We start from the raw sequence: 12,034 nt of genomic DNA, 5'->3' as shown, positions 1-12,034 counted from the left end.
ATGTAAAAATAAATATTATTTATACTGATGCACATTAAATATGAACTTTCCTCAAGCCAAGCTGTCTGTAAACTAGATTTCTTGAGAATTCCATGACTCAAAGGTATTCCCCACAATTATAACACTTCTGTGAGCAGTACATGTCACTTCCTGCTGAAAAAGCTGAGGTTGAAACTGAAAGTAATGTAAACGTCGTTAGCATTAGCATGTCGATCAGACTCACTTGATTTTGTTTCTACGGGTGTTTGCGTTGATTTTATTTCAGATGGATGCTGTAAATGTAAAGGTAAGAGGAGTTTTGAGCATTTTCGTTGATTGTTGGTTCGAGTGAACTTTCATGAATGTGTTTGTCTTCACTTGTTTTGGGGCTCGTTTGATGTCTTTGGGGCTCGTTTGATGTCGTTGACTCGAACAAAATGTTTTTGGGTAGTTGACAGTAAATTACAAGCAGTGGCAGAAGTGTAGAGTTGATCTAAAAGTTTGTTTAAATATTAAACAAGTCGTGCTACACTGTTTAAAACATTTTATCACACCACAAAACTGTCAGGTGATTTTAAATACGTCATCTAAAATCGCCAAAAATTCACACTTAACCTGAGCGAGGTTAGTTTTCCGAAGGGTATATTGTCATAAAGGTATATATCAATAGGCTTTTGAAACAAAGTCTTATTACACAAATTTGTGTTTTCTCTAGCAGTGGTTTTGTATGATACGAGTATAGTTCAAAACTTGTTAAATGTTAGTATTTGTGAATTCTGTTTTCCAAACTAAAATTATCTCAAGAAAAATACTCTTGAAATACGTTAAACTACATCATGAAGGTTCTTAACACCTAATTCTCAGAAGGACAAGGGCAATTTTCATAAATGTTGGGTTGGGCAAGTTGTGACATGTTTCTGAACTTGTGGTGTATCAGAGTATCAGTTCACAATGCAAGGCCGTGACGATGACTTGAACATTTAGACATTGTCTTGAGGGTTTATTAAATAATAAAATAATTTTAATGGATTTAAGTGTATAAGGAAGTTGTGTAGTTGTGAAATAATCAATTTAAAAACAATTTGCAAATAATACTTTATTTAAAGCTGTAGTCCGTAAGTTTTGCCTCTTTGTCGCCATCTCTGTTTGAAACCTGCAATTGCAGTTATTTGTGGAATTATCATCTTTATGTGGGTTGTGCATCGACACGACTCCTGTTTTTTACTCCAGATAATGTCGTCTGAACAAGTAACAAATTTGCAACTTTTGTTCTGTCCAACTGAGGGCAAAAAAAGCATTACAATAAAACGCGCTACCAATGGTGATTTAATCTAATTACCGCTTATCTCATATCACATCAAACCATGCAAAGTAATTTTTGTTGTACTTTGTTCTCAAATTTTTAATGTTAACAACATCAGCATTGCTTGACTACATGTAGCTATTTAGTGTGTATTAGCGTTACCTGTACAGTTCTGTACAGTCTAATCTTTAACGTTAATTTGTCTTAACATACAATTCGCCATCAAAATAAGTTTAATTATTGCAGCTGCTGTTAATAAATGATGTACTACCTGCAGCATCCGCACATGCCATATAGCCTACTAGCTGGGACTCATTCTTCATGTAAACAGACGTGACGTAACGATGCGAAGACGAACGGCATGCTCGAATTTCCCACGGAAATATTTGAATTATAAAAGATTATTACAAGCTTACCGTTGTGAATCGGGCAAAAGTAAGAAGATAGTTGTGAACACTGGCTGGTTATGTACTTGCTCAAATTGATTTTGGATAATTTTTAACCAAAAAAATACGGAATGTAGCTTAAAAAAAAAATATGCACACAGTCGCTCTTATTCATAGTCTAATATGTCAAAAACCTAAAGCGTTACTTTTCTGTCACATTCAGTTTTTAATTAAATGATTCATGTAAATACTATCATATTTTCAATTAAAAACTGCAAAAAATCATTAAAAAGATGAGCAATTGGCATCACTGGATTACAATTTTTAATTCACTGTTAAAACTTTAAAAAAATTATTTTATTATACTTCAAACAAAGTCAATGTACAGTAAAAACTGCAGTAATACATATAGAAGAACCATCAAAGAGTAGGGTAGGCTAAACATGTAAATATTTTAAAGGACATATAAAAACAGTTTTAATAGCTTTCTTATTATGTGAATGAAAAATATATTGATATATATGTCTCTCTATATATGATTTTCTTTTTTAAGAACCAAAGGTTGGGTTTTACTGTACTTATATAAATATAAAATTTAAATTTATGATATAGTATTCTTTCATTATATTTGAGGGAATCTTAGTAAACCCAAATATAACATTTTGTTTAAACAAAAAAAGCAAAGCGTTACGTTGGAATTCGAATTTCACACTCATCTTCTGTGAACAGTAAGCCCCGCCTTCTTTGATTTGATTGGTCATCTCGATCATTTTGACATTGACGAGCGCTGTTAGACCGCTGAGACAGATCAGCCTAAAAATGTAACTTTTAAAGCTTTTTTTTGTCATCCTTATGATAAATAGAGCAGTGTGTAATGCAGCAGAGCAGCATCAAGAATATAAAATATTTGGGGGGACAATTTGGTCACTTATAATTATTGGGGAGGATTTATCCCCCTCAATCCCCCTCAATGTCTATGGTAGTCCTTTCACAAGTATGGGCTTTCTTAAGTTGTTTAAAATGTTTTTTTCCTTTATTACATTGACTTCCTGTTTTACATTATGCAGCAGAATATGGATCCTAAGACGTTACACAAGATTGACGAGGATCTGACGAGTAGTGATGTGGCCCAGCTGAAGTTTCTGTGCATGGACCTGATTCCCAAGAAGCGTTTGGAGACGGTGATAGATGCCAAAGATCTGTTCCTGCGACTGGATGAGCAAACACTGCTCGATGATGGGCTACTCGTCCCTGAGCTTCTGATCACAATTAGGCGCCTTGACTTGCTTTCCATCCTGGGGACAACCAAAGAGGAAGTGGAAAGAGAGCTGCCAGAGCGTGACGATCCTAGTAAAGGTGTCTCCACCTACAGGTATGAAGGAAATTCCTAATGAACCGTAAATGTAGATTACTACAGAAATCCCCTCAAAGTGATTGTCTGATAAAGATAAGCACACTGACGTGCTAAACAAGATCCATAGAAGAACGCTATCATTATCAAATAGTTTTGTTAGAAAATGCTGCTTGTTCTTACTCTACTGTCAGTATTTGACGTCACAATGTGAGTCTTGTTTTGTTTTACTCTCTCTTCTTATCAGAAAAATGCTATTTAAACTATCTGAGGACATGACGGAAGAAAACCTTCGCTCAGTAAAGTTCCTTTTGGAGCTTCCAAGGGCAAAATTAGCACCATCTGCTGTGAGTTTTATTTTTAGCACTGAAATTATAATGCAGTTTTATAATTATTGTGAAAGTGGAATATGCAATTACTGATAAAGAACTTTGACTGCAAAAACTAGCTTTGTAAATGATTTTCCATTTTGTTTCATTAAAAATGGTTGTCTACTATTTGTAGTTGTAATTATGGGTTGAAATTTAACCTGTTATTTGATTTGAATTGTACAGTCATTTCTAGATGTTGCAATTGAGATGGAAAAGCAACAGAAGCTTGGGGAAGACAACCTAGATGAACTTTACAGTGTTCTAGAGAAATGTGACAAACAGCTGGCCTACAGGATAGAGGAGTTCAGGAATAAATACAGAGGTTACTGATGAAATCAAATGAATTATACAATTCTCATTTATTCAAACATATGCAACAGCTTTTTTTCATTTTGTTTAATAGGAGGCAGACTCCCTCTACAGGAAGTGTTTCAACCGCCTTTACCCATTGTAAGTAAGCCAAATCTGTGTCTTAAGATGCACAGTTTTCACATAGTATAACACAAATCATTCTCAGGATTTTTGCAGATTTTTATTTATTTATTTTGCTTATCTGCTATAAAAAAAATGGTTAATTTGTACATTTTTTCAGAATATTTAAAGATACAGCAAGACGATATAAATATAATTTCTCTCTCCTGGCTTGTCACTTGAAGTAAAAATCCACCCTTCTGTCCTTTGACATGTCTGTGTTAAAAGAAACTGATTGCTGTAGCTTTTATCCAGTTTAGGTGTGGGGTCTCCCTTCATTTTTAATTTGTAGCTGCGTTTCAAATGATAGCTTTGTAAATTTGTTGCTGATCAAATATTCAATATCTGTACTCTCCAAAATTAGGGTAGTTGGTACATTTTCAGTGGTAGCAGTTCAAACTAATGTTGGTTGATATACCAAGGGAGGCCAGACTTGCAGTGTTGCCAAGTCTGCGGTTTTCCCACAGAATTGGGCTACTTTTACTTTTGCCGCAGGTTGTTTTTAATATCCGTGGGTTGAAGCGACCCCAAATAACATCATATTTAGACCCTGGAATGCGAATTGTACCAGGGGAACCCCACCAAAAACACAGATTTTATCTCCCGGAATTCGATTTTTAAAAGAGCAGCAGTGCTTTCGACTTAAGTAATATTTTATGGTGTTACAGTGGTGAAATTACAAACCAGAAATACACATTCTGAGACATGAAATGAAATTAATAACTTGGAATTTTATTAACATTAAATTAACATTAATCACCACTGTTCTGGGTAATCTTAAAAAAAGTGTGAAAACATTTACACCCACAAAATCTAAAGCAGTGTTTCTCAACCAGAATTTAATTCAATTGGCTAACCAGAATTGGCGAGCCAACAGAGTACCATATTATTAGTAAAAAAAAAAATTCTTTAATGTCAAATATTTAATTGTATTAATTGATTTATTAGTGGTTAAATGTTTTTTGAATTGTTCATTCTCCCCAGAAAACCATGTTTATCCTTGTTGAATGTGAACTTGTTTTAATGAATCATATTTCATTGCCTTGCTTAGTTTCGATGATTTTAAAGGATGCGGAATGTCACAAAACCTGTCAATATATGCTGAATTTGGTGCTTCAACCAAATGTCAGATGAATTTGAGCCAAAATTTTGAGTTTGATTGGATACAGGCCTTTATATGTTAAGCGTTGTTTTGTCCCTTTTACGTTTAGTCATCCTTTTTGTTTTGCTATCATAACTGCTGTAAACGCAGTTGCATTTAATTATATACAGTACATTTAGTGTTGTTTTTTTACCCTGCTGTCCATGACTGTATCCCAATAGAATGGCAATCCTTCTTTTTTTTTTGTTGAGAACCACACATCTACAGCTTATATTTACAGTGAATATTTTCACATAAATTAACATTCTTGAAATGAAGAGCTTTTGAAAATAAGTTAATAATAGTTGTAGTCACATTCCAATACAGAGTGCAATGATAAATGCACTGCAATTTAATGCAATATAATGTTTCTCTTCCCTCCACATCTTGCCACCAACACAGCAGATGGAAATAGAGAGAGGAGATGAACGTAAGTTGTTATACACATCTTAACACAGCATTATACACAACATGAATGGTCTTTCTAAATGTATCTATCTTTCACCTTATACACTTTTTCTTAGGGAGGAGAGGCTCTTCTGTTGCCTCGCTTGACACCGATTCACGCCCTGTACTCATGGTAAAAAAAAGTTTGATTACTTTTTATTCCATAAATGTTTCATTGTTTAAAGTCCCCCTGTAGTCAATAATTTTATCCCTTAAAACTCACCAAAATGAAATATTTACACATTTTTTTCCAGTGAAAAAAATGATTCATGCCTTTAAATATAATGTAACTCTACACCCTTGCTTCAATTAGTATACGCAGAACCATGAATATGCAAATTAGCCCCGCCTCCACTCACTCACACCAGCTCAGAGATCCACTTGGTCAACTTTACTGTAGTAAACACTGCACAGTGGCAAGTGGAAATAATGGTTTGATTCTGCCAGAGGCCTGTATGTTTGAACCAGAAACTGATTCAGAAGAAGAAGTGGAAGAGTGAATTATACAAGCTTGCATTCATGTTGATACATCAGAATGGTAATGCGGACACATAATGGTAAATAATATGATTAGCGTTTGCTTGACTATGTTATCAAACAGCAAATAATGTGTTGCTAATGTTACACAAACCATGTTCCCATTCTTCATCTCAGAGTCAGACAGCTGCCTTCTAACAATCAGTATCTTTAGAAATGATTTGAACAACTAGAGCATCAGTGGAGGAAGGCATATAGTTCATCATAAAATCGTAATATACATCATATACCTAATTTACCCTCTATATTGCTAAATATACCCGATTTTTCATATCAACAGGAAAATATACCAGGATAACCTGGCTTCTCTTGAGACTCCCCTGCTTTGCAATCGCAGCATAGTAATTATATGCTAAAGCCCGCCTGCACTTTGACGTGATTGGTTACAAGGTAGTTTGTGATGTAAGAAACACTGGCGATTTCAAACCACTGTAGTTTTAAGGAGAAAATACTCAGCAATGGTGTCGACTTATGAATTTGCACATGGTTTGTCTTAAAGCATATTAAAAACACCAAATAGACATATGAACAACTTGATTTTCACCGCAAGGGGTCTTTAAATTATAGTTGAATGATAAACTATTCGATGCACCATTGCTATAGATGTGGCTTACAGTTCTATAGTTTCACACTCCTGTGAAAATTACAAACAAATGCTCATCAGGCAACACTTCTGGATTCTTCTGGACCCTGGTGAAGAGCGCTTCATTCAAATTGAACTGAAAATGAACAAAAAGTTGTGTGGGTGGGTTTGAAACACTGTTTTCAAAAGGTAATAGATTATTAGAGGGTTGATGAATCGGTACACATCCAGGATTTCACATCATTTGATTAGTTTATGGATCAGGGTCATTATTTTCGACTATTTTAAAGGATTAGTTCACTTCAGAATGAAAATGTCCTGATAATATACTCACCCCCATGTCATCCAAGATGTTCATGCCTTTCTTTCTTCAGTTGAAAAGAAATGAAGGATTTTGAGGAAAACATTCCAGGATTTTTCTCCATATAGTGGACTTCACTGGGGTTCAACGGGTTGAAGGTCCAAATGTCAGTTTCAGTGCAGCTTCAAAGAGCTCTACATGATCCCAGACGAGGAGTGGGTCTTATCTAGAGAAATGATCAGTCAGATCGATCTAAAAAAAATAATAATATACTTTTTAACCTCAAATGCTCATCTTGCATTGCCCTGCGATGTGCATTACGTAATCACATTGGAAAGGTCACGCGTTACGTAGGCAGAAGTACCACAGTAGGGTGAAACATTTTCTCTTCCATCTTCAAAATCGTCCAGCATCATTGTTTTAACTTTTTTTGTAAAGGGCATTTAACTTAATCTTTGCACTTTCGCTAGTTAAGACTCTTATTCCTCGTCTGGGATCATGTAGAGCTCTTTGAAGCTGCACTGAAACTGACATTTGGACCTTCAACCCGTTGAACCCCAATGAAGTCCACTATATGGAGAAAAATCCTGGAATGTTTTCCTCAGAAACCTTCATTTCTTTTCGACTGAAGAAAAAAAGACATAAACATCTTGGATGACATGGGGGTGAGTAAATTATCAGGAAATTTTAATTCTGAAGTGAACTAATGCTTTAATTGAACCCATTAGTCCCGCAGCTGACAGATTAGAACTTTTTCATCAAGGCGCTTACTCTAATCACAAATGGCTGTTTTTAATTTCCATAGTGCCACCGCTGTGACAAATATATGATTTTACAACTATTTTCTATTAATTAAATGTATTTATGTTGTGTACTGGCTATTTGTGAAATGATATAAAAATAAAAAATGTAATTTTAATGTGATTTGCTTTGCATTCATCAGATTCCACAGTCAGATACAGAATATTACAGCCTGACTCAACGGCCTCTCGGACACTGTCTAATCATCAACAACTACAACTTTGAAGAAATGACCCCATTTCTCAACCGAAAAGGCACTGAAAAGGACAAAGGTATTTTGGGTATTGACTTTTTAAAAAAAAAAATCTCATATGTCTTCCTTAAAATTGTGACTAAATGATCTTTCTCTCTCTGTCTCTGTAGATGCTCTTTCCCGACTGTTTCAGAGAATGCATTTTATAGTTGAGGTGCTGAATGATCTGACAGCCTCAGATATACAAGATGTGATAAAGAATTTTGCAACAAAGGATCATACTCGAATGGGCGCTTTTGTCTGCTGTGTCCTCTCGCATGGAGAGAAAGGCGCTGTGTTGGGCGTAGATGGTAAACCGGTTGAAATCCATGAACTCACACTGCCTTTCGCTGAATGTCACACGCTAGCAAGCAAGCCCAAGCTTTTCTTCATTCAAGCCTGCCAAGGAAGAGAGGCCCAGAACGGTGTATTGGCAGCAGATGGACAAGGGAACGATACAGAAGAAGGAACATTTGAGGAAGATGCTTATAATCCTGCATTGCGCAGTGTTCCTATAAAAGCTGATTTCCTAATCGGTATGGCCACAGTAGAGCATTACCAGTCCTTTCGCCACATTAGAGAGGGGTCTATCTATATCCAGGAGCTCTGTAAACAGCTGGAGTCATCCTGCCCCAGGTGAGTTAAAAACACTGAAAAATATTCATTGGAATTCTCAGATGTGCCTTTGTTGGGTTTGTATAAATTCATGTTCCAGATCTGTGATGTTTACTTTGCAGTCTTTAGTTTCCACCAGTCAGCCCATTTCAGTCCACCAGTTTGACCCATTAATGAAGATTAAGAAAGCCTATTCATACATACACCTCCATTGAAAAATTTGGGGTCAGTTTTGTTTTTAAAGAAATTAATATGTTTATTCAGCCAGGACATATTAAATTACACAAAAGAGACAGTAAAGACATGTTATAATGTATGTTACAAAAGATTTCTATATATCAAATAGATTCTGTCTTTTTTAACTTTTTATTTAAAATCCTTAAGAAATGTATCACGGTTTCCACAAAAATATTAAGCAGCACAGCTGTTTTCAACATTGATAAAAACAGGAAATATTTCTTGAGCACCAAATCAGCATATTAGAATGTTTGGATTAAACTGGAGTAATGGCTGTTGAAAATGTAACTTTAAAAAATTTGCTTCCTTTTTAGTTGTTATTTTGAATCGCAGTAATATTTCACAATATTACTGTTTTTTTCATTGAATAAATGCAGCATTGGTGAGCATTCATGACCGACCCCAAACTGAATGGAAGTGTACAATGACTGACAATGAATACACCTTTTCTATGAGTGCATTATAAGAATAAGATTGATGTTGTTGCAGAAAAAATAAACAGAAGCAGTTTTTTTAAACTATTAATATTACTTGAAAGTTATGTTGTGCAATCAACATGCGGAAAAAATCTCCCATAAAACAGTAAATGACAGAGTGAGGACCCCCCAGACCCTCATTTCTGGGTGTCAATAATTAATTATCTTAATATAATAGATCATTTGACATTTTTTTTAAGAAGGCATGTTAGGCTAGTTCATGTTATAATTTGATGCAACTCTCCACCACCTGGGGTTTTACAATACCACATATTTATGAATTATTTCTCAACGCCACATATTTATGAATCACTATTTTGATTAATAATAAAACTTTGTAAATCACTGAAACTATATTGCTGAAAAGTCGTTATTTTGTTTTTTTGGCGCACAAGAAGTATTCTTGTCGCTTTATAATATTAAGATAGAACCACCAAACTCACATGAACTGATTTAAATATGTTTTTAGTACCTTTATGGATCTACCATTAAGTACCATTGCTGTGAATGCAGGCCTCACTGAGCCATCAGAATTAATCAAAATATCTTAATTTGTGTTCTGAAGATGAACGACATGAGGATGAGTAATTAATGACATTATTTTCATTTTTGTGTGAACTATCCCTTTAATACCAGGTGGAAACAGGGCCTGACTTAACTCCAGCCAGGTTTAGTTCACCCAAAAATGAAAATTATCCCATGATTTACTCACCCTCAAGCCAGATTTGAAGCCCAACAAAGTGCATTCATCCATCATAAAAGTAATCCATACGGCTCCAGGGGGTTAATAAAGGCCTTCTGAAGCGAAGCGATGAGTTTTTGTAAGAAAAATATCCATATTTAAAACTTTATTAACTATAATAATTGGAAGAGTATGTTCATCTGCCAGACGCCCCCCTAAACACTGTGCCCCTTTTCTGTCTTATGTTTACCCCAAAATACCCCACAGGCAAAAAGAGTTACACCTTAATCCATTGGTGTTCTTACTCTATTGGTGTCATGTGTTACTTTAGAAAAATGTTGGTCTACAATGTTTGATCACTTTTTTTTGTCAAATACTTTCTTATTTGAATGTCTTTAAAGAGACACTGCCTCCCTCACCTCCTTGGAGAAAATGCTCATGTTGAATATTCATGGATTTATTTAGATGGATACATAATAAAGTCTGCTTGTCTGCTTTTTTCTGATAGAAATGAGGATATATTATCCATCCTCACAAAAGTAAACCGTGCAGTGAGCACCAGAGTTTTGAAAGGCCACAAGCAGATGCCTGAACCTCGATATACCCTCACCAAGAAGCTGGTTCTTCCCATGGACTGAAGCTTTTGATTGACTTCTGTATGACTGGATTCACGCTGGACAAGAGTCCGTTATTCCGTTACTCAGTCTCTATATTAATCTTTCAGGGACCATCTTTGGTACTATAGATTCATATTGATCTCGCTGTCTCTGTGAGTTTCGGTCTTAATTGTTAAAGAAAACAATTAATTAAACTTTACAGAGTTCTATGATCTTGTTTAAACTATGCCATTTAGGAGTAATAAAACATTTATACTGGGCACAAATATTTTTAAAACTATAATGTTAATTGTGATGCCAATATCAGCAGTCTAAATGATTTAGTTTTGAATTCTGTTACAGATCTTTTGATGTTTCTGGATTAACAGAAACCCAGAGGGTTTGAAGTTGTTAAAGAACTTTACATTGATACATCTGATGTAAATAAAACAATGAAAAAATTAAATATTCTTAAGTGTCATTTTTTTAATTTAATTTCCCCTGCAAATTCTTATGTAAGTATAATGTTTTGCATCATAAAACAGAAAACTGACCCTGTTATGTACTATAGACTTCAGATGATTTTCCCCCATTATTATTGTTATTACATTTTAACTGCATACATGTTCTTTCTTTTAAATTAGATGTGTACAAGAACACCAAAAAAACTTTATATAACTTATTATATATTAATATACTTTTTTTAAAGGTCCCAAACTATCCCCAAAAGATCTTATATCTATTCCTTAAAATACAAGTTATCTTTGCCATAGACAACATCCTATATTTGGTGCACAAATTTTCCAATATAAGGAAATAAGCCACTTTGTTTGCAGGATATCACTCTAAAAAATGCTGGGTTAAAAACAACCCAAGTTGGGTTGAAAATGGACAAACCCAGCGTTTGGGTTGTTTTAACCCAGCATTTTTTAGTGTATGTTTATAAATATATGCTCCTTATTAAAAACTTGATTTTGAATGAAATAATAATCAAAAACAAAAAGGTGACAATGGAACATTAACGCCAAGATCTTCTGTCATTACTTTCACATCTTTTCAAAACATCTCGACTTCACACTCCTACGATACAGTGTACATCTTAAGCAAGTGTCACTCTATTTCTAAAATAGGTTTCCAGGTTCAACGTCAGAATACTGGCTCAGGAGCCGGTCAATAATGAGTCGGCGTTCTGACATAGGACAGAAGGAGGGATGAGGGACAGAAAGCTCTCGGACTTCATAAAAATATCTTAATTTGTGTTCTAAAGATGAATGAAGGTCTTATGTGTTTGGAACGACATGAGAGAGTAATTAATGACAGAATTTTCTTTTTTGGGTGAACTAATTTTTCAAATGTTTTGTTGAGATATTTCATCTAAATTAGGATATTGGGACTATTTCAATGACATTAGAGTATTGTTAATGTATAAAGACTTTAAATACTTTTGGTGCTATACACATAAATGCATTTGGTCGCTTTAAAGTAAGGTTTTGTTTAACGTTAGTACAAGTTAACATGAACTAAG

General features: G+C 34.7%; 1 protein-coding gene across 2 annotated transcripts; it reads left to right on the top strand.

Annotated features, from left to right (window-relative positions):
- Nucleotides 1-148: 148 nt before the first annotated feature.
- Nucleotides 149-10,975, top strand: casp8 (caspase 8, apoptosis-related cysteine peptidase). 2 transcript variants are annotated; one of them, XM_067373887.1, is made up of 10 exons: nt 149-286; nt 2,739-3,040; nt 3,267-3,366; nt 3,574-3,712; nt 3,794-3,840; nt 5,405-5,432; nt 5,527-5,582; nt 7,814-7,943; nt 8,035-8,539; nt 10,422-10,975. In XM_067373887.1, exons 1-10 carry the CDS (start codon nt 266-268, stop codon nt 10,549-10,551), a joined length of 1,458 nt encoding a protein of 485 aa, XP_067229988.1. In that variant the 5' UTR covers nt 149-265; the 3' UTR covers nt 10,552-10,975. The 2 variants fall into 2 exon arrangements, with proteins under 2 accessions (XP_067229988.1, XP_067229987.1); XM_067373886.1 differs by having other exon boundaries at nt 2,736-3,040.
- Nucleotides 10,976-12,034: the final 1,059 nt, after the last annotated feature.

This window comes from Chanodichthys erythropterus, chromosome 21 (assembly GCF_024489055.1).
Source record: "Chanodichthys erythropterus isolate Z2021 chromosome 21, ASM2448905v1, whole genome shotgun sequence".
In the NCBI taxonomy this organism is placed as follows: Eukaryota; Metazoa; Chordata; class Actinopteri; order Cypriniformes; family Xenocyprididae; genus Chanodichthys; species Chanodichthys erythropterus.
The sequence above is the reverse complement of the archived record's forward strand: the minus strand, read 5'-3'. Positions and strand labels throughout refer to the sequence as shown.

Excerpts from the sequence above, each read along its gene's own strand:
- casp8 (XM_067373886.1), top strand. The coding sequence starts at position 266 with ATGGATGCTGTAAATGTAAAG. Across the intron at positions 287-2,735 it reads TGGATGCTGTAAATGTAAAG|CAGAATATGGATCCTAAGAC; the intron begins GTAAGAGGAGTT and ends TACATTATGCAG. Across the intron at positions 5,583-7,813 it reads ATTCACGCCCTGTACTCATG|ATTCCACAGTCAGATACAGA; the intron begins GTAAAAAAAAGT and ends TGCATTCATCAG.